At 41.6% G+C, this 23,031-nt stretch overlaps 1 protein-coding gene across 3 annotated transcripts in view; it reads right to left on the bottom strand.

Moving 5' to 3' along the window:
* Nucleotides 1-21,290, bottom strand: part of LOC142652397 (fibrous sheath-interacting protein 2-like) — a 35,036-nt gene extending 13,746 nt beyond the window's left edge. For 2 of the 3 annotated variants that reach the window (XM_075828029.1, XM_075828028.1), the window contains exons 1-8: nucleotides 21,243-21,290; nucleotides 19,068-19,146; nucleotides 9,832-9,993; nucleotides 9,400-9,489; nucleotides 7,972-8,009; nucleotides 6,314-6,383; nucleotides 4,958-5,023; nucleotides 3,374-3,419 (exon numbers count right to left, since the gene is read on the bottom strand). In XM_075828029.1, coding sequence (XP_075684144.1) covers nucleotides 3,378-3,419; nucleotides 4,958-5,023; nucleotides 6,314-6,383; nucleotides 7,972-8,009; nucleotides 9,400-9,489; nucleotides 9,832-9,993; nucleotides 19,068-19,136 — 537 coding nt within the window. In that variant the 5' untranslated portion in view covers nucleotides 19,137-19,146; nucleotides 21,243-21,290 and the 3' untranslated portion in view covers nucleotides 3,374-3,377. The remainder of the gene's footprint in view (nucleotides 1-3,373; nucleotides 3,420-4,957; nucleotides 5,024-6,313; nucleotides 6,384-7,971; nucleotides 8,010-9,399; nucleotides 9,490-9,831; nucleotides 9,994-19,067; nucleotides 19,147-21,242) is intronic. The other variant, XM_075828031.1, reaches the window with a different exon arrangement.
* Between the last annotated feature and the right edge of the window lie 1,741 nt (nucleotides 21,291-23,031).

Raw genomic sequence — 23,031 nt, 5'->3', positions numbered from 1 at the left:
TCATCGGATACTGCCCGCCACGTCTGGCGTCACTTTCCGCACCTGCCTCCATCCGTGCTGAAGCCACCGCCTGGACTATTTCAGGTACCTAAACATTACTGTCTGCCATCTTACTTTCACATAGACTGTGACCTGGTCAGCTGCCTCCCCGCTACGGCAGAGCGGCCTAGTGGGTCCACAAACCCAGTGTCCGTGACATTCCCTACCCCCATCATTACAATACCTATGATTATTGAGGCGTGTTTTCATATCACACATGGTTTCACCCACGTATAATAAATTGCACGGGCACCAAATGACATAAACTACCGAATCAGTGTTGCATGTTAAAAAATATCTAATTTTATATTTTTGTTTGGTATGGGGATGTATAAACTCATCTCCTTTCTTCATTAGAGAGCAATTGATACATCCCAAACATGGGAAACTACCCATCTTAGGAGGCTTTCAGAATGTCTGTCGAATTTTAATAGTAGATTTAATGTCCGTTTTTACCAGTCTGTCTTTCAGATTGGTTGGACGTCTATATGACATAAGGGGACTTACATCAAATTATCCAATCCCTCTATGACCATCCCTGACTATAGACCAATGTTTCCTAATAATATTCCTTATCTGGTGGCTTAAATTGTTATATGTTGTTACAAATGGCATTCTTTCAAGATTATTTTTTACACGATTACTAAATAGTGCATCATGTCTTGTATATTTTTGGATCCTAGACCTATGCTTATTAACCACACATTGTGGATAGCCCTTTGATAGAAAATTGTTGATCATGATGTTAAGAGCAGGGTCTAACTTCTCATCCTGATCAACAATTCGTCTTACATGTAGCATTTGGCTAAATGGCAATGAATTTATAATTCTCCTGGGATGGCAACTGTCATATCGCAGCAATGTATTACGATCAGTAGATTTTATAAACAATTCTGTGTAGTCTATTATCTTGAACTATGACCCTAGTGTCAAAGAATTGTATAATTTCCCTCGAAAAAACTAGAGTGAATTTAATTCTTGGGACTATATTATCGAGAAAGTGGTGAAAATCCAATAATTGGGTTTCTGTACCCAGCCAAATGAGGAAGATGTCATCGATGTATCTCCACCACCTCAGCACTTGGCTGAAGTGGTGGGATACAAAGATCGACACCTCCTCCATATTGTCAATAAAAATATTAGCGTAAGTGGGTGCAACGTTAGATCCCATTGCAGTTCCAACCTTTTGCATATACAGGGTGGGCCATTTATATGGATACACCTAAATAAAATCGGAATGGTTGGTGATATTAACTTTCTGTTTGTGGCACATTAGTATATGGGAGGGGGAAACTTTTCAAGCTGGGTGTTGACCATGGCGGCCATTTTGAAGTCGGCCATTTTGTATCCAACTTTAGTTTTTTCAATGGGAAGAGGGTCATGTGACACATCAAACTTATCGAGAATTTCACAAGAAAAACAATGGTGTGCTTGGTTTTAACGTTACTTTATTCTTTCATGAGTTATTTATGTCATTATGGGTGTCAGATCCGAGCATTCCTAGATGAACAGTTTCCTGGAAAGTGGATTAGTCGTCGTGGGCCAGTTGAATGGCCCCCTGGGTCTCCCGATCTGATCCCCTTAGACTTTTATCTTTGGGGTCATCTGAAGGCAATTGTCTATGCTGTGAAGATACGAGATGTGCAGCAACTGAAACTACGGATACTGGAAGCCTGTGCTAGCATTTCTTCTGCAGTGTTGCTATCAGTGTGTGAAGAGTGGGAGAAAAGGGTTGCATTGACAATCCAACACAATGGGCAGCACTTTGAACACATTTTATAAGTGGTCAGAAACTTGTAAATAACTCATGTGCTATAAACAGGAAGTTAATATCACCAACCATTCCCATTTTATTTTGGTGTATCCATATAAATGGCCCACCCTGTATATTAAAACTCAAGGATCGCTGCTTTTTGGTCACTTCATTACCCACAAAAAATGGAGTAAAAACTGATGAAACAACCTCATGTATCCCAAAATGGTACCAATGGAATAAACAGCATGCCCGCAAAAAATAAGCCCCCATACTGCTCAATCGGCGTAAAAAAAAAGTTATAGCTCTCAGAATATAGCGACCAAAAAAATTTCGTTTTTTTAACAATCATTTTTTTCCTTGTAAAAGTAGTAAAACATAAAAAAAACTATATAGTTTTGTAGTTTTGGTATTGCCATAGTCATATTAACCCGCAGAATAAGGCAATTTTTACCGCACGGTGAACGTTTTAAAAACAAGATACCCCAAAAGATTGAGGAATCGCTGTTTTTTTCCTATTCCCCCACAAATAATTTTTCCCAGGCTCCTAATACATTATATGGTACAATAAATGGTTTTCAAGAAAATCTACAACTCGTCCTGCAAAAAACAAGCCCTTATAATATAGACGGAAAAATAAAAAAGTTATGGATTTTGGAAGGCGGGGAGGAAAAAACTAAAGTAAAAATCCGAAAAATGACTGCAGCGGGAAAGGGTTAAACAACAATTTAATGATTAAAAAAAGGGAATTTTTTAAGGGGAGTATTTTTTGTAAAATAAAATTTTATTAAACCTAAAAAGGATCTGTCACCTTTCCTGAAATGTTTAATTTAGTAAATACTTTTATTCCCCATGAAAAAATAATTCTGGAACATATTTTTGACAACTGGGTGTTATTATTTTCCTTGTCAAAACGGTGTGTCCCTCCAATCTCTCTCTGTCAGCACTGATGGGACATTGTCAGTCTGTGTAGAGACACATGGTTTCCCACTGTAACCACATCCTGGTTCTACCTGATGCCTTTTACCGGACCCCCGGTACCTTAACTATGTTTATGTCTTTTCCATTAAACCACATACCGGATTCGGCCTGGTGTGGCCTGTTTGACTATACTAGAAGCTTATCCAGGGGATCAAACATTAGACTTTCTTATGGCCGTTGCACATGACCGAGTGCCACTCGGGCCTTTTTTCATGGCATCCGAGTGTCACCCAATAGCTTTCACTGATCCCTTCACTATAGCAGGTGAATCGGGTCCGTAAAAATGGACCCTACTTTCCGATCCATGACCTATCTTTCCACGGATCACGGACGGGACCTAGCCGGCGCACACTGTTGTGTGCATGAGGCATTAGTGCGCCAATCCCTTGGCCAGCTGAGTTTCTCAACCCAAATGGCAGTTGTGGTAAAGGGGGATCCTGTAGGTGAATTGTGCCATCCAGTTGGTTCTTTCCCTGCGTATTGCAGGAACCAGATCATTACAGTTTTCTATAGCTTACCCCCTTCCAACAACTCTCTGTCCCTTGTATCTTTTGCTCCTCCCTCTCATCTTTATATTTTTAATAAATCTGTTAATATTACCTGCTCACTGTTTGGATGACCCCTTCTTCTTTTTCGGTTTTGGCTTCTATAAGAAAAAATATAAAATAATAATAAGACCCCATAACTAGGATTTCACATTTGTTAATATTTTGATGCACATTCTCCACATCGCTTTAAATTCGCATAAGAGGCATTGGAGTAACATACAAATATAATGAAAACAAAAGTTCCATATATTCAGATTCTGTTATTGTGGAACCAAAACTTCTTCTATGGGGTATTCATTTTTATGCAGTTTTGTCAAAGTTAGTATTTTATATAATGGTATAACAAGACTTCTCTAAAGCACTACTGGGATGTGATCATATTTGGCTTGGAATGATGCCTCAGGGTCGGAACACACAGGACGGATACGCTGCGTAAAAGTACACCGCGTATCTCTCCTGGAAGCTGCAGGGAATTTCGCCCAAAATACGGTACGAAATTGTGGTGCAGTTTTTCGGACGGCGTGTCTGCTGTGGAAATCCTGCAGGAATTAAAAAGAAAAAAGAGTTTTATACTTACCCCGGCCTCATGGCGACACATCCCTCTCTTCTGAGAACATCCGGGCCTCCTGGGATGACGCTGTAGTCCATGTGACCGCTGTAGCCTTTGATTGGCTGCAGCAGTCACATGGGATGAAACGTGACTGTGCTCAGAACAGGGAATCACATCGCTAAGGCTACGGCCGGGGTAAGTATAAGCTTTTTTTTTATTACTTTCAAATAAAAATATGTGTTTTCTTATTTACTTTCACTTGCGATTTTTGTGGCGGAATCGCAGCGTTTCCACCACAAAAGTCGCAAAACACGCCTCTTTGTTGCGGGTTATACCTCCCCATTGAATTCAATGGGAAAAACCCGCAACAGAAGAGCAGCAATTCCGCAGCATAAATTGACATTCTGCGGATTTAAAAAACGCACCGCAGGTCAATTTATGAATGTTTTTTCAGCTGCTTTTTTCCCCTGTGTGCGGATGAGATTTGTTTAAATCTCATACACGCTGCTGCTGTAATACGCTGGGGATTTCCACAATGATATCTGTTGCAAAAAATCAGCAGTGTTTATGCCCAGTGTGTTCCTACCCTCCCTGTAAAGGCCTGCTCACATCTGCGTTGGGGGCTCCGTTAGGTTCCACCGTCACAGTTCTGGCCGACCAGAAACAATAGCGCAGTCGAACATTGGAAACAGACGCAGATGTGAACAGGACCGAGCAGCCATCGGTATAAAAAAAAACCATGCACATAAAGATGTTTATAATATATGTAAGGACAAATGAGGCCAGAGTAGGACTGACAAGAAATTGTGGGTCTCAGATCACTGAACTTCTGTGTGACACGGGAGCATTATCACATTAGCGCGTAATGACCATCATAAATGCGTCCTTGTCTTTAGATTTTTGGTAGTTTTACTTTATAGTATTTATTTTGTTATAATTTATGTTTGGTTATTTTAATTTTAAAGTGATTATTATATTATAGCTATTAGAAAAACAAGAAAAAAAAAAAAATCTGTAGAAAAAAAATGTATATTAACTACTGACTGAAGACTTGTACAAAAAAAAACAACAACATATTGAATCTACCTTGGTGTCTTGCTGAGTCATTTCATTCATGTGGGAAAGCATTTGTAGGTTATTCTCTTGCCAGTTCTAAAGAAAAATAGAAAACTAATAAAAATATATTTTTTTATTTGATAAGATTGTGAATTATATAATAACCCAGTATACAGCTGATCATTATACAAACATCACATATTCTACCATATTGTTAAAGGGTAACTAAACTTTCCAAAAACTTCTGACATGTCATAGTGACATGTGAGAAGTTTTGATCGGTGGGGGTCTGAGCACTGAGACCCCCACCAATTGCTAAAACAAGTGGTGAGCGCTGAGCGTTTCTTTATAGATCGGCTTTTCTCGGAAAGCCGAGCACTTGGTGTATAGACTCATAGACTTTCTATTGAGCCTGAACAACAATTGCTCATCTTTCTTAGAAAAGCCGATCAGAAACAAAGCGGCTCAGTGCTCACCGCTTCATTTTAGCAATCGGTGGGGGTCTCAGTGCTCGGACCCCCATCGATCAAAACTTCTGATATGTCACCATGACATGTCAGACGTTTTTGGAAAGTTTAGTTACCATTAAAACATTGCATGTAACTTGGAAATCCTCTTTTACATGCAATACACATAAACACGTCCAAGTTCCCTGCATCTTCTCATAGAGCCATAGGGCATATCTCCTGTGGGAGGCTCCGTATGGAAATTAAGTGGTCAGACACAGGTTCCTCTTGGTAACAGCTGATCACCACGGGGTAGAGAAGCCGTACACACGATGATCATCTGATCCCACTTCTCGCTTCATTCTAAATGGAGTTGTCTTGGTGAGTCAGCCCTTTTAGGGAATGTTCACACAGTTTGGGTGCGCTGCAGAACAGTATGCAGCGCATACAACCTGAATTACATGAAGGGAACTCTGGTCAAACGACTGCAAGTAATTGTAGTGAAGATTTTTGGACAAAATCGCTGCAGCTAAAAGCAGAACCGAGAAAAAAAACAAAAAAACAAAACGTATCAGCATTGCCACAATGTATCCCTGCTCCCCACGTCTGGCCTCCGTGCTACCTGCTTACAGGAAAGACGCTGCAAGCCATGTGATGGTTACAGCCTATGATTGGCTACAACAGTCACATGGGATGAAACGTCATTTTAGGAGCCCGGGCTGCATGGAGAACAGCCAGGGGAACAAGGAGCCGTCGCTATGGCAACACCAGGGAGGTAAGTATGGGCTTTTTAATTAAATTTATACAAGGAAAAGGTTTATGGGTTTTAAGATTTGTGAATTTTCTGGCGGTTTTGCATCTTTTCAGACGCAAAAATCGCGACAAAAATGCAACGATTCCGTAGCGGAAAATGCAAAGCTGATCCGCCCCGTGTTCTTACCATCTCCATTCTCTCCAACAGATGTTGTTTATATTGTTCCCTCTCACGGATCTTTTTCATTGTTTGAGCGCTGTTAAATTTAATGGAAAGGATTGTAAAGAGTGAAATACATAGAAGACAACAGACTGTATACATGTTCTTGTACTTTATCATCAAAACTGGTCCTCCTAAATGTCACTATAAATGATAACATTCCCTAATCTGACTCCTTTCCATGGCCCTCCTTTTAGATTAGTCATCAGAATAAGATTCCCTCACACTCCTTCTCTTCATGTCGTCATACACGGACACTGGCTGGTGACCGGCTCATGCAGCTTTATGTTACCACCGCATGTGTATAAAAATGGCCGGACCATTGTACAGAACAAACACTATTAGGCTGGGTTCACACGTGGCGGAATTTCACTTAAATTCCGCTGCGGACACTCCGCAGCGTTAATCCGCAGCGGAGCCGTTTCTCCATTGCCTTCCACTTCTATTTAGAAGTGTTCGTTTAGACGAGGCGTAAAATTCCGCTGCGGAGCATAGGCTGTGGAGCGGAATTTGGTGTCCGCAGCATGCTCTGTCTGTTGCGGAGCAGTGGCGGACTCATGGCGGAATTTCTCCATTTACTTCAATGGAGATTCTAAATTCCGCAATGAAGTCCGCAGCTGTCATGCACATGTTATGTGTGCTGCGGATGCGTCTTGCTTTTTTGCCATGACATTTCTTCATTCTGGCTGGACCCATGTATTTCTAGGTCTACAGCCAGACTGAGGAAGTCAATGGGGCTCCCGTAATTACGGGAGCGTTGCTAGGAGACGTCAGTAAATAGTCACTGTCCAGGGTGCTGAAAGAGTTAAGCGATCGGCAGTAACTGTTTCTGCACCCTGGACAGTGACTACGATCTCAATATACAGCAACCTGTAAAAAAAATTGAAGTTCATACTTACCGAGAACTCCCTGCTTCTGTCTCCAGTCCGGCCTCCCAGGATGACGTTTCAGTCTAAGTGACGGCTGCAGCCAATCACAGGCCAATAACAGGCTGCAGCGGTCACATGGACTGCCGCGTCATCCAGGGAGGTCGGGCTGGATGCCGAAGGAGGGACGCGTCACCAAGACAACGGCCGGTAAGTATGAATTTCTTTGACTTTCACAAGGGAAAGTGCTGTCCCTTCTCTCTATCCTGCACTGATAGGGAGAAGGGAAGTACTTTTACCGCAGTCCGCAGCAGCTAGTCCGCATCAATTTACTGCACATTTTGTGCAGATCCGCAGCAGAATCTGCAACGCAGATTCTGTGCGGCATTGATGCGGACAGTTGCGGAGGAAATCCGCCACGTGTGGCCATGCCCTTACACTTTGTGTCTCCCTTATTTCCTCATAGATTGTAAGCTCTTGCGAGCAGGGTCCTCACTCCTCTGGTTTGAATTGAAAATGAACTTTGTCACTATGTAATGTCTGATATTGTTGTTTCATGTTCCCTCTAAATTGTAAAGTGCTGCGTAATATGTTGGCGCTATATAAATAAAGATTATTAGTATTATTATTATTATTATTATTATTATTAATAATGAAAAGAGGCAGCAATCACAGACCCCCCACAAACAGTGCCATACATAGAAGAGAGGGGGCACAATAGCAAAATGGACATTGTATATATTATGTATTGAAACTCACTTGTTTCTATTTATGACTTCAATCCGCTTCTTTACATTCTGCAACAAAGCAGGACATAAAAGGTTAAGTTTAGTTTGAAATGTATAACATAGAGATCATTTATTAAAGTGCAACTCCAAAAATTCAGCTTATGTCTGAAGCTCAATAACTTTACAGTATGTTCCTCCGACAGACGGACATTGATCCCAAACGGCATTGTCCTGAGCAGTCCAGTAGTCCGTATAGGAGATATCTATCTGTGGCCTCCAGCAGGGGGTATATCCCATACAGTCGCTCATGACAATGCAGCTCTGCAGCCCGGGGACCTTGCTGCGGCTTGGCTGGAGAGTGGCGGACATCGCTGGAACTTCCGCATTAAAGGGGTTATCCGGGCTATTAAAATTGATGGCCTATCTTTAGGATAGGCCATGAATATTATATTGGTGGGGGTCTGACTGTCGGCACCCCCGCTGATCAGCAGTTTGAAGGGGCAGCGTCGCTGTTGTTTACATGGTTATCTGTTTCTTTTTTACTTGCTCGCGCTGTTACATTTGTAGACTGTACAAGGTATTGTACTCGTGTCCCATTCACTTGAATCCTAAGAATAGGCCATCAATTTTAATAACCCGGGTAAGCTTTTTTTTTTTTCTTGGTGGGGAGTTTGTGTGTGTCGGGGAAGGCTAACTTCAGGACAAATTGCATTTTTTACCATTATAAGGTAAGGGTTTGTGCACACACACTAATTACGTCCGTAATTGACGGACGTATTTCGGCCGCAAGTACCGGACCGAACACAGTGCAGGGAGCCGGGCTCCTAGCATCATAGTTATGTACGACGCTAGGAGTCCCTGCCTCGCTGCAGGACAACTGTCCCGTACTGTAATCATGTTTTCAGTACGGGACAGTTGTCCTGCAGCGAGGCAGGGACTCCTAGCATCGTACATAAGTATGATGCTAGGAGCCCGGCTCCCTGCACTGTGTTCGGTCCGGTACTTGCGGCCGAAATACGTCCGTCAATTACGGACGTAATTAGTGTGTGTGCACATACCCTAAGGCTACATTCACACGAGCGTATCAAAATCGCATGAAAAACACGCAAGAATCTGGTCCGTTATGCATCAGAGTGCTTTGCTTGTGCTTTATTCACGCACTCGCAAAGCACATCTTTTTTTTTTTTATTATTTTCAATTGAATTGATGCGCAAATCACACACAGCACACGGATGTGGTTTTCACGCACACATTGACTTCAATGGGTGATAGGTGGGTGAAAAACGTACCAATATAGGACATGCAGTGAGTTTCACGCAACGGACACGCTGCGTGAAAACTCCTGCATGTGTGAACGGCCCCATTGAAATCAATGGGTCCGAATGCTGTGCTGATTTTCACGCACAGCACACGGATGAGTTTTACGCTCGTCTGAATGAGCCCTAAGAGGTTTCCTCACCTGTTCATCCATAGTTTGCCTTTCCAGCTGAGCCATTTTCCTGTCTATGTAGTCGTTATACTGGTTGTACTGTTGCAATGAACATTTGACCTAAAAAAATATAAGAATAAATGATAAAAGTCTTATATTCTTGCACCTGATAGTCTGGTACTAGGACATGGAAAGTTCCAGACCATCCCAGATTTTGACTATGAAGAAATGTTATTGAGGGTGAGGGGCACTTTTATTACAAGATATTATTTATTGGTGTGTGCATGTGTTTGTGATGTATTTTTTTTTTATTAGACTGTGGTAATTTTTCTTTACTGTACTTTATTTTCTAAAATGGAGTAATCTTAAGGTCCTTTTACATGGGCCAATAATCGGGCAAATGAGCATTCATATAAACTCGCCTTCCTGATCATTGCCCTGGGACATCAGTAGAAGACCTACCTTATTTTCCTTTGTTATGTATCCCTCTGATACAAGGCGCTTGTGCATGGTCTTGCTTTGAAAATAGTTTTTCAGATGTGGATCATGTAAACTATTATATTCCGACTTGAAGGAATGGCAGTGTGGGTCTGTGAGATCAAACCCCAGGTTAGGTAGGTGAAGCTGAAGCGGTAAATGCAAAAGTCAACTTAGGGAAACTTTCTATTATTTGCTATATCCTATAAAATGTTTATCCATAAAAGCAATACAGCGAAGTTACACGGCTCCCTAAAAATCCTAATAATGGCTTATCAGCACAGTACATGTAGATTTACATCCTTCATTGCGCTAAACATATTACTGACCCATAGTATAGTCTATGTGGCTTCACACCTCACGGGCATGAGTCCTCAGTAATAAATTAGACACATCTTACTTTTTTAGATCATGTTGTATGGAACGCCAGTCTTAATAAATTGCCCCCCTTGTGTTTAGCATTAGAATTATACACTATAAATTGACTTTATATGTAGGATCCCCCCTCCACTTGGTTTTAGTAAAGAAATAGTTATATGGAACAACGGCCATATATAAAAAAGCAGCCCATGTGGGTGCTATGGGCCCTTGGACACATGGGGCCCAGCACTAGTTGTGCAGGATTCCACTGCAATTGGCCCAGATGTCAATGAAAGGACATGGAGGAAGGAAATATGCCCCATGGCCTTCTGTCCTGGGTGGCAAAATTCGGTGGCAAAACAGAGTACCATAATAGGAAGCCCACATTTATCTTTGCCATGGGGCCCTCTCTCTTTGACCTATGGAACTCTCTTTATATAAAACCGCAATTACAGATTTTCAGATGCTATTTCCAAAGAGCTTCAATGGGAAAACCACAGCCTAAGTGCCACAAAACCACCATCAATAGTACATGGCATATCCTGAAACTGCATAAATTACCATTAACTACAGTGTAACATCTGCAGTATCAAAACGCCATGTGTGAACACCACCTAAATCAGGCTTTATCATAATGATCAATGGAAAATGACTCTTTAACCACCGTGCCATTCCTGTGTCATACGTTTTTTGGCGCTGTGTAGTAAGTACATGCCACCAGAACCATAAATGTGCGGTGCGGGAAGGGGATAATATCTAAGCAAAAACTAATTTCTACAAAATCTTTTTTATAGATAAATTCCCAATTAAAGCTGTGACTGCTGATAATCTGGGGAACAGTTGTACAGTCTTGTCATCCTGAGCCACAAAGTTTCCCTTTTATTTAGCGACCTGCACTTTTCCTAGTATCCATTCCCTGACTGGTAATTCACAAGACTCTTATCAATGAATTGTTTGGACTGATCTTATATCGTCCCAGTGTCGTTGTTGTCAGTACTTGGACCTTCCAGGTAGAGGGACAGATGAAACCTGTCACTGCACAATGCTCTTTCCATGATGATTTAGCGGTGTCATGGTATTGGGGATGAATAGTTACTATGTGTTCAATGATTGTGATGGATATAGATCACTTTGTCAAGATTTATTGTCACTTTCACATTAATTAGTATTCTTTATTGTCAGCTTAACCCATTAGTGACCGCCAATACGCCTTTTCACGGCGGCCACTAATGGGCTTTATTCTGATGCATAAGCCTTTTTACGCCGCTGTATCAGAATAAGTAAACAGAGCAGGGAGCTGTCAAATCTCCCTGCTCTCAGCTGCCAGAGGTAGCTGAGGGCTGGAGGCGTCCCTGCTCGAACGTGTGAGATCGATATCTGTATCGATCTCACCCGTTTAACCCCTCAGATGCGGCGCTCAATAGCATGCGCCGCATCTGAGTGGTTTTGGAGAGAGGGAGCTCCCTCTCCTCCCACCGACATCCGGTGATAAGATCACTGAGTGTCTGTGTTTTCGATGGCAGCCGGGGGCCTAATAAAGGCCCCCAGGTCTGCCTGTAGTGAATGCCTGCTAGGTAATGCCGGAGGCATGTCCTAGCAGATGCCTGTCCGTTTTAAAGGACAGGCAGTAAGTAATACACTGCAATACAAAAGTATTGCAGTGTATCATAATAGCGATCGGACGATCACATATTAAAGTCCCCTCGTGGGACTAGTAAAAAAGTAAAAAAAAGTTTAATAAAGTTAATAAAAAAAAAAGTGAAAAAAAAAATGAAAAACCCACTTTTTCCCCTTACTAACTCCTTTACTATGAAAAAAACAAAATAAAGTAAAAAAAGTTACGCATATTGGATATCGCCGCGTCCGTAACGACCCGAACTATAAAGCTATTACATTTCTAACCCGCACGGTGAATGCCGTAAAAAAATAAATAAAAAACTATGAAAAAATTGCTGTTTTCTGTGAATCTTGACAAAAAAAAATGTGACAAAAAATGATCAAAAAGTCGCATCTACTCCAAAATGGTACCAATAAAAACTACAAGTCTTCCCGCAGAAAAATAGCCCTCATACAACTGCATCGGCGGAACAATAAAAAAGTTATGGCTCTTCAAATATGGAGACACAAAAACAAATCATTTTGAAAAAAAAGTGTTTTTACTGTGTAAAAGTAGTAAAACATACAAAATCTATACAAATTTGGTATCGTTGCAATCGTAACAACCCGCTGAATAAAGTTATTGTGTTATTTATACCACATTGTAAAGATTTAGGACTCGAAAAAGTGTGGTGAAATTTCTGGGTTTTTTTCTATTCCCCCCCCAAAAAAAGTTAATAATACTTAATCAACAAACAATATGTACCTCAAAATGGTGCTATTAAAAAAAAAACTTGTCCCGCAAAAAACATAGCTCTTATAGCTCTTGGAATGCGACGATGGAAAAACGTAAACAATACTTTGGTCATTAAGGTTTAACCCCTTAAGGATGCAGCCTAGTTTTGGCCTTAAGGCTCAGAGCCCATTTTTCTAATCTGACATATTTCAATTTATGTGGTAATAACGTCGAAATGCTTAAACCTATCCAAGCGATTCTGAGATTGTTTTCTTGTGACACATTGAGCTTCATGTTCATGGTAAAATTTGGTCGATATATTCAGTGTTTATTGGTGAAAAATTGCAAAATGTAGAGAAAATTTTGAAAAAATAGCATTTTTCCGAATTTAAATGCATCTGCTTGTAAAACAGACGGTTATACCACCCAAAATAGTTACTAGTTCACATTTCCCATATGTCTACTTTAGATTGGCATCGTTTTTTGAACATTCTTTTATTTTTCTTGGACGTTACAAGGCTTAGAACATAAACAGCAATTTCTCATATTTTTTATAACATTTCAAAAGCCTTTTTTTTAAGGTACCTCTTCAGTTCTGAAGTGGTTTTGAGGGGCCTATGTATTAGAAACCCTTATAAAACACCCCATTTTAAAAACTAGACCCCTCAAAGTATTCAAAACAGCATTTAGAAAGTTTTTTAACCCTTCATGCATTTCACAGGAATTAAAGCAAAGTGGAGGTGAAATTTGCAAATTTCTTTTTTCTTGCTGAATTTAAATTTTATTCAATTTTTTTTCTGTAACACAGAAGGTTTTACCAGAGAAACACTACTAAATATGTATTGTCCAGATTCTGCAGTTTTTAGAAATGTCCCACATGTGGCCCTACTGCGCTCGTGGAATAAAACACAAGCCCTAGAAGCAAAGAAGCACCTAGTGCATTTTGAGGCTTCTTTTTTTATTAGAATATATTTTAGGCAGCATGCCAGGTTTGAAAAGGTGTTGAGGTGCCAAAACAATAGGAATCCCCCAATAGTGACCCCATTTTGGAAACTACACCCCTCAAGGAATTCATTTATGGTTGTTGTTACCATTTTGACCACACAGTTTTTTCACAGCACGTATTTGAATTGGGCTGTGAAATTAAAAAAATTTAATTTTTTCCAATAAGATGTCATTTGTGATCAAAATTTCTTATTTTCACAGGGAACAAAATACCCCATTTTGTTGCCCAATTTGTCCTTAGTGCGGCAATACCCCATTTGTGGTGATAAACTGCCCTTTGGGCCCATGGGATGGCTCAGAAGGAAAGGAGCGCTATGTGTTTGTTGGAGTCCAGATTTTGCTGGATTGCTTTTCGGGTGCCATGTCCCATTTGCAGAGCCCCAGAGGTATCAAAGCAATGGAAACCCACCAGAAGTGACCCCATTTTGGAAACTACACCCCTCAAGGAATTCAAATATGGTTGTTGTTACAATTTTGACCGCACAGTTTTTTCACAGCACCTATTTGAATTGGGCTGTGAAATGAAATAAATTTCATTTTTTCCAATATGATGTCTTTTTTTTATCAGAATTTCTTATTTTCACAGGGAACAAAATACCCCATTTTGTTGCCCAATTTCTCCTGAGTGCAGCAATACCCCATTTGTGGCGATAAACTGCCGTTTGGGCCCATGGGAAGCCTCAGAAGGGAAGGAGCGGTGTGTGTTCTTTGGGGTGCAGATTTTGCTGGTTTGGTTTTCGGGTGCCATGTCGCATTTGCAGAGCCCCAGAGGTATCAAAGCAATGGAAACCCACCAGAAGTGACCCCATTTTGGAAACTACACCCCTCAAGGAATTCATTTATGGGTAATGTGACCATTTAGACTCCATAGTTTCTTCACAGAACTTATTTGAATTGGGCTGGGAAATAAAAAAAAAATATTTTTTCCAATAATATGTCGTTTTAGCTCAAAAATTCTTATTTTCACAAGAAATAAAATACTCCATTTTGTTGCCCAATTTGTCCTGAGTGCGGCAATACCCCATTTGTGGTGATAAACTGCCGTTTGGGCCCATGGGAGGGCTCAGAAGGAAAGGAGCGCTATTTGTACTTTGGAGTCCAGATTTTGCTGGATTGGTTTTCGGGTGCCATGTCGCATTTGCAGAGGCCCGAGGTATCAAAGCAATCAAAACCAACCAGAAATGACCCCATTTTGGAAACTACGCGCCTCAAGGAATTTATGGGTGTTGTGACCATTTTGACCCCATAGTTTTTTCACAAATCTTATTTGAATTGGACTGGGAATTAAAACAAGCTTAATTTTTTCCAATAATATGTAGTTTTGGCTGAAAATTTCTTATTTTCACAAGAAACAAAATACCCCATTCTGTTGCGCAATTTGTTCTGAGTGCCGCAATACCCCATGTGTGGTGATAAACTGCCGTTTGGGCCCATGGGAGGGCTCAGAAGGAAAGGACCACCATTTGGCCTACTGGGGATTTTCTGGTGGGAAGTCATGTATGCAGAAGCCCCTGAGGTACCAGTACAGTTGAAACCCGCAAGAAGTGACCCCGTTTTAAAAACTACACCCTTAAGGCATTCATCTAGAGGTGTAGTGAGCATTTTGACCGGAGAGATACACCCCATAAACTGTAATGTGGGTTCTCCTGGGTACGACAATACCCTACATGTGGCTGTTATCAGCTGCCTGGGCACACAGCAGGGCTCAGAGGGGAAAGATGAGGGGGGATAAGCTGTGCCGAGTACATCAGGGTAAGTAAAATTGGGGTAAATTATAAACCAAGGGATGTATGATAAATTTTAAAACACTCTTTCATACAGAGCTCTGGTTTTTCGTGTCACGTGTCACATTGATATATTGTGTCCTCCCTTATCCCCCTTTTATAGCAGACTTTGCACCTCTTTTGACTTTTTCCCTTCTTGCCAGTTTGGGGAACTTCTTCTGGAAAGTGTTGCCCTGGTACGATGTGTGTGGCCTCGCTTCCAGAAGTACTGGGTGCCCCCCCCCCCTTCTTGGTCCCTAAAGATTAGATTCTTGATAATCACCTCTTGAAATTCCAGGAAAGTTCCCGTCTGGCCTGTACATCGACGTAGCAGGTACACATTGTACAATGCCATCTGTATGATGTGCACGGCCGGCTTCTTATACCACACCGCATGGCGCTGTAGGGCGTCAGGACTTGATCTGACAAGTCCACCCCTCCCATGTACCTATTGTAGTCCAGGATGCAGTCTGGTTTGGGGGTCTCTGTACTGGTACCTCGTACAGGTACATGGGTACTGGTGTGGCCATGTATTGTTGTCAATACAAGGACATCTCTCTTGTACTTGACACACAATATGTTGCTGCTAGATTGTGCCCTGCTCTCACCCCTTCTGAGTGTTTGCCCAAGCAGTGTCTTAGGGAGGCCTCTCAGGTTTCTTCTAGCAGTGCCGCATGCCGCAGGACTGGAAGCGAGGCAGTTGAGGAGTCGGACACTGGTATAAAAATTATCCAGGTAGAGGTGGTGACCCTGGTCCAGCAGTGGGTGCACCAAATCCCACACAATTTTTGCATTAACTCCCAGTAAGGGGGGGGCATTCTGGGGGCTGAATACTGCTGTCCTTCCCTTCATATATCCTAAATTTGTAGGTATACCCTGATTCACTCTCACACAGCTTATACATCTTCACGCCATACCTTGCCCTCTTACCCGGCAGGTACTCGCGGAATTGAACCCTCCCTTTAAAATGTACCAAGGTCTCATCAATAGAAATACACTTCTCGGGGGTGTATGCTTGGGAAAACCGGGCACTGAAACGGTCTAATAGGGGTCTCTGTTTATACAAACGGTCAAAACTGGGGTTATCTCGGGGTGGGCACGGCTCATTATCAGTATAATGTAAGAAGCGAAGTATTGCCTCATTTATTTATTTTTTTAGGTTACAGTTCAGTTCTGAAGTTGCTTTGAGGGGCCCATATATTAGAAACCCCTATCAAACACCCCATTTTAGAAACTAGACCCCTCAAAGTATTCACAACAGCATTTAGAAAGTTTATGAATCCTTTTTATACCATTTTTTTTATAACACAAAAGGTTTTATCAGAAAAACGCAACATAATATTTATTACCCAGATTCTGCAGTTTAGAGAAATATCCCACATGTGGCCCTAGTGCGGTAATGGACTGAAGCCCCGGCCTCCGAAGCAAAGGACCACCTAGTGGATTTGAGGCCCTCTTTTTTATTAGGCACCATGTCAGGTTTGAATAGGTCTTGTGATGCCAAAACAGTGGAAACCCCCCAAAAGTGACCCCATTTTGGAAACTAGACCCCTTGAGGAATTCATTGTAGTTTTCTTGGGGTGCATGCGGCTTTTTGATCAGTTTTTCTTCTATTTTTAGGTGGCGTGGTGACTAAAAAACAGCAATTCTACTATTGTTTTTTTATTCTATTTTTTTTTACACCGTTCACCGTGCGCTATAAATGACATATTTACTTTATTCTGCGGGGCGATACGATTACGGCGATACCAGATGTTTATAGTTTTTTATGTCTTATGGTGTTTGCACAATAAAATAAGTTTTGTATTTTTTGCGTAACGAACTGTAGTTTCGATCAGTACCATTTTTAGGTACGTGCGACTTTTTGATCTCTTTTTATTCCATTTTTTGGGAGGTGAAGTGACCAAACAATTGTGATTGTGGTACGGTTTATTATTATTTTCTTTTACGGCGTTCACCGTGCGGGATAAATTACGAAATAATTTTGTAGTTCAGGCCGTTACGGACACGGCGATACCAATTATGTATAGTTTATTTGTTTGTTTATATATTTTTATTAATAATAAAGGACTGATAAGGTAAAAAGGGGGATTTTTACTTTTATTACTTTTAAAACTTTTATTTTCTTATTTTTACACATCTTTTTTCTTCTTTTTTTTTTTACTTTATTACTTTGTCCCACTAGGGGACTTGAGGGCAGGAGGCCCTGATCGATATTGTAATACACTGCACTACATGCGTAGTGCAGTGTATTAGAACTATCAGCTACTCACTGACAGCAAGCATAGTGGGTCCTGACTTTGTCAGGACCCACTAGGCTTCCGTCGATTGCATAGCCGGGCGCCATTGTTTGGTGTCCGGCTGCCATAGTCACCATCTCTATTGAACGCGGCTTTTAAGGGGTTAATCAGCGGGGACACAGCAATCGGTTCCCGCTGTAGGAGCTGCGGCAGCTGCTGTACTAGACACAGCTCCTGCGTGTGTCGGGAGGACGGCCGAAACGGCCGTTACTCCCGAGACGTATTATTAGGTCATGGAGCGCGAACGATACAGTTACCATGACCTAATAGTACGTCCAGGAGCGGGAAGGGGTTAAAATAGGCTGGTCACTAAACGGAACCTGTCACCAGCATTTCACCTATTAAACCAGCAATACCTGGTGGTAGTGGGTGAATAATATTTTCTATATAACCTATAATTGTCTTCTTAGTCGGCTCTGTAGCTTTAGTATTTAGTTTTTTAGGGTTCCCATGCCGTATGCTAATGAGCATAAAAGGGTCATATCTTCATTCCTAAAGTCTTTCCGAGTTTTTCCCGCCTCCTTAGTTTTGATTGACAGCTCCTCACCTTCCTCCAGCGCACAAAATCCTGCACTTGTGCATTGATGTCCTCTTCTGGTGTGTGCGCACAAAAGGACACCGGATTATTACGCTAAAAAGTGCAAAATGTTTGCAGACCGTTATTTACAGGAGGAGGAGGAGTTTTGGAGCGGGGATAACGGCAATTAACTTTTGATAGCAGCGGCCAGTGAGGGATAAGTAAAGTTCAATAGGTGAAATGCTGGTGACAGGTTCCCTTTAAGGGGTTAAAGAGGACCTGTCACCTCTCCTGACATGTCTGTTTTAGTAAATACTTGTGTTCCCCATGAAAAAAACATTTTCTTCGAACTCTATGTTGTGCTGTTCCTCTTATTCCTCCTATAAATTTATGAATATATTGACAACTGGGTGTTACGAGTTGGGGGTGAGTCCCTACACAGTCTGATACTGTCCAATCAGTGCTGAAAGAGTGAGACTGTGGAGGAACACGCACCTTTGACAAGGGGAATCGTAACACCCAGTTGTTTATTTATTCATAGATTTCTATGAAGAATAACAGAGGAATGGCGCAAAGCAGAGTTCTAAGAAAATATGTTCCAGAATCGTTATGCATGAGGAATACAAGTCTATACTAAACTAGACATATACTAAACTAGACATATACTAAACTAGACATATACTAAACTAGACATATACTAAACTAGACATATACTAAACTAGACATATACTAAACTAGACAGATCCTCTTTAATTAACTCCCTGTGATTCAATGTTACGTTACAATAAAAAAACTCCACAGGGGTAAATATTTTTTCCTAATATTCATATCATAATCTGGAACACCTCAAGGTTAAGATTGAGGAGAATAGTTTGGTCATTAGGTTGAAATACTCGTTAAACAGAAAAAGTCTGAAGGAATAATGTAATATTATGAATAATTACCGGTTGTCCTAGTTCCCGCCTCTGGAACATATATTTACATCGCGGTTTTACCGGATGCTTAGACGACATGTCTATCTATCTGTAAGAAAATAAGAACACAGCAGAAACATTTAGTCAGAAGTCTTTACACTGGTTTGTGGGGCTGTATAGGGGGAGCTCTTACCATCCACTATGTAAAAGGAGTTGTCCGGTTTCAGTAAATTAATGGTATTCTTTGTATAATTAAAAGTTATACAATTTTCCAATATACTTTCTGTATTAATTCCTCACGGTATTCAAGATCTCTGCTTGTTGTCATCTATTGTTTACTTTCAGTGTAAACAATTCTGTCCATGGTCATGTGATGGACAGGTGCTGGGGTCGTTACAAGACATCTCTGATACACATACTGTAACTGTAACGATCCCAACACCTGTGAGTCCATCACATGACCATGGACAGAATTTTTTTCAATTGGAAGTAAACAATGAATGTTCCTACTGAAGGACAACAAACAGAGTTCTTGAAAACTGTGAGGAATTAATTAAGAAAGTATATTAAAAAATGTCAGAACTTTTAATTGTACAAAAAAATAACATTAATTTGCTGAATTTGGACAACCCCTTAAATCCTTTATGAGCATCTTAGGCTTCGTTCACATCTGTGTCAGGGCTCCATTCATGGGTTCCGTTGGACCTTTCCGTCAGGGGAACCCATAACCGGAATCCAATCTGAATCAAATGGAAACCATAGGTTTCCGTTTACATCACCATTGATTTCATTGGTGACGGATCTGGTGCAGATGGTTTCCGTTTGTAACCGTTGTTTAAGGGTTCCGTAGTTTTGACGGAATGAACAGCGCAGTCGACTACGGTATTGATTCCGTCAAAACGACAAAATCTTAAACAACGGTGACATAACGGAAACCATTTGCACCGGATCCGTCACCATTGAAATCAATGGTGATGCAAACGGAAACCTATGGATTTTGTTTGTTTCAGTTTGGATTCCGTTGATGGGTTCCCCTGACGGAAAGATCTGACGGAACCCATGAACGGAGCCCTGACACAGATGTGAACGGAGCCTTATAGATGGTCCTGTTTATAGTGAAACAGAAAGGAGTATTCTAAATAGCACTTTTCCAAAATACTTATAAATGTATCTGTGTTCTAGGTTATAAGTAAATAACATACAGTAAATATAGAGGTTATCTATTAGGCTATGTTCACACGGAGTATTTTGGGGGAGGAATATCTGCCTCAAAGCTCCAAACGGAATTTTGAGGCAGATATTCCTCCCCCAAAATACTCCGTGTGAACAGCAATTATCGCGCCGTTTTTCGCCCGCGGCCATTGAGCGCCGCGGGCAGAAAACACGCTTTCTTCTGCCTCCCATTGAAGTCAATGGCAGGTCGGACGCGGAAGCGCCCGAAGATAGAGCATGTCGCTTCTTTTTCCCGCGAGGCAGTTTTACTGCTCGCGGGAAAAAGACGCCGACGCCTCCCATTGAAATCAATGGGAGGCGTTCTGGGGCCGTTTCTGCCGAGTTTTGCGACGCGGTTTCCGCGTCAAAAAACTCGGCAAAAGACCCCGTGTGAACATAGCCTTACAGTCCAAAAAAATCTGTATTTAAGATCTTGTCTCTGTGTCAGAATATGTGAATGGCGGAGACAGCGAGCTGTGACCCCCACCGGTATCTAGAATAAGGGGCTACGCAGTTCTGTCTTTGCGAGTGAATGTGATGGGGCATTACAGTGTCCGGGATTTCCTCCTCTGCTACTCCTTACAATCCTGTCTAGAAACAAATTCTAAACTATAGGCTGTTATAAAACGCATGACGTTAATGATGTCTGGTAGATATTAGTTCTCATAACTGACCAATATTATCATGACTGTCTCAAGCAAGTTTCTGAGGCCTCCTCAAGTTCTATATGTGTTTTCACCCCAGGACATTTCTATATTACGCAATTGTATCCCACAATTCTCACCAATGTCTAATATGTGAACCGTAAATATTATTTCTCTCCAGCTATACACATGGTTGATTATTTCATACTCTCTATTAGTTATTATTAGTGGTTATTAATATAACATAACCCACACAATTATATTTTACATTTTCATAACTGTTCCCAAAACTGCAAAGAAAAGTGTGCTGTGATATGATGTGTATATTCTATAGATAATAATAACTTACCGGTGCCGCAAAATGCTGAAACTATTTCTAATAAATCTGGTAAAGACTTCGAGAAATACAAATTTGTATGATATCAGACAGGAGTGACATCACTATGGGAAGGTTGCTAAGTGACAATCATGCCATATATGGGCAGATGTATTTATTTACTTATTTATCTATTTATAAATGTATTTATTTATCTTTTTATTTACTTATTTATTTATTTATTTATCTATTTACTTATTTATTTATTTATTTAGTTGTCAACATAGAAATAGTTTTTCTAATGTTCACAGAGTATTTTGCAGGCAGAAAATAATCTGCCTCAAAATTCCTCCAGATTTTAACCTGCCTGCAGTTTCTTGCCGGAATTTTTGAGTGTTTTTTTGGTCTCGCCACCGCGAAAAATGCTTTCTTTGCCTCCTATTGACAAGTCAATGGGAGGTCAGAGTCGGAAACACGGGAAGAAAGAGCATCATATTTTTTTTCCCCGCAAGCGTTTCTTTACGCTCGCGGGAAAAAACTGCCTTGGAATCAATGGGAGATTACTTCAGCCATTTTTTGAGGGCTGTTTCCGACGCATTTTCCGCGTCCCAAAAATAGCGCCAAAAAACTGTGTGAACTAGCCCTAGGGCCGTGAGAGAAAATCTGCCTCAGAGTTCCTTCAGGAGTTGTGAGGCAGGTTTTGAACTGCCTGCACATATTTTTCTGCGTTCTTTTGTGGCGTTTTTCGCCCGTGGACATTGAAGCTAATTCAAGGTTCTCGGGCAAAAAGCGCAGCGAAAAATGCTCAGAAACTAGCGCCACAGTTTTTTTCTGCCTCTCATTGATTTAATAGGAGGTCAAAGGTGGAAACCGCAGCAAGAATGGACATGCTGCTTTTTTTTCCCTGCAAGCGGCCAAAAGCCGCACGGGATGAAAACGGCTCTGCCTCCCATTGAAATCAGTGGACGTTTTTTGGTGCTAATTCCGATGCGGTTTCCGCGTCAAAATCAGCGGCAAAAAAACTTTGTGTGAACTGACCCTAACACCTAATAGCCTAGAGCACTCCTGTCACCAACTTAACCAGGCAGAAAAAAAAAGCTCCTTTTGGCAACATTTCCCATATGTTTCAAATATTCATATCTTGGTCCCAGGCAGTGGCGTAACTACCGCCGTAGCAGCAGTAGCGGCTGCTACGGGGCCTGCGGGATGAGGGGGCCCGTGTCGCCCGCCGGCACGGGCCCCCACCATGGCCGCAGGCTCCGCTAGCAGCCGCTATGGCTGCTACAGCGGGACGCCACTGAACAGTACGGCAGAGCAGGGAGGTATCTCCCCGCTCTGCCATTAAACAAAAGACATGTATCCCCTATCCACAGGATCTCCACAGGATAGGGGATAGATGTGTGATCCCTGGCAGCGATAAGGAGAACAGGGGACTTTGAAAGTCCCCTGACGTTCTCCATCACAAACCTCGGACTTCCGGGGTCTGTGTCGGCAGCTCCGGAGAAATGAATGGAGCGCTGGTCCCGCTTATGCGCATGCGTGACCAGCGCTACTTTCATTTTGAGTGAGCTGTGCAGACGCCGGAAGTCAGAGGTTAGTCATGGAGAACTTCAGGGGACTTTCAGTCCCCTGTTCGCCTTATCGCTGCCAGCGATTACACATGTATCCCCTATCCTGTGGATAGGGGATACATGTCTTTTATTAGGACACACTGTAGGTCGCATTTTTTTGGGAGGGGGGACGCTGTATAGCGTTCCCTACTTGGGGGGATGCTGTATGGCGTTCCCTACAGGGGGGGACGCTGTATGGCGTTCCCTACAGG

Source organism: Rhinoderma darwinii, chromosome 5 (assembly GCF_050947455.1).
Source record: "Rhinoderma darwinii isolate aRhiDar2 chromosome 5, aRhiDar2.hap1, whole genome shotgun sequence".
NCBI classification, from domain to species: Eukaryota; Metazoa; Chordata; class Amphibia; order Anura; family Rhinodermatidae; genus Rhinoderma; species Rhinoderma darwinii.
Note: the sequence above shows the minus strand (reverse complement) of the source record. Positions and strands in the feature narration are given on the sequence as shown.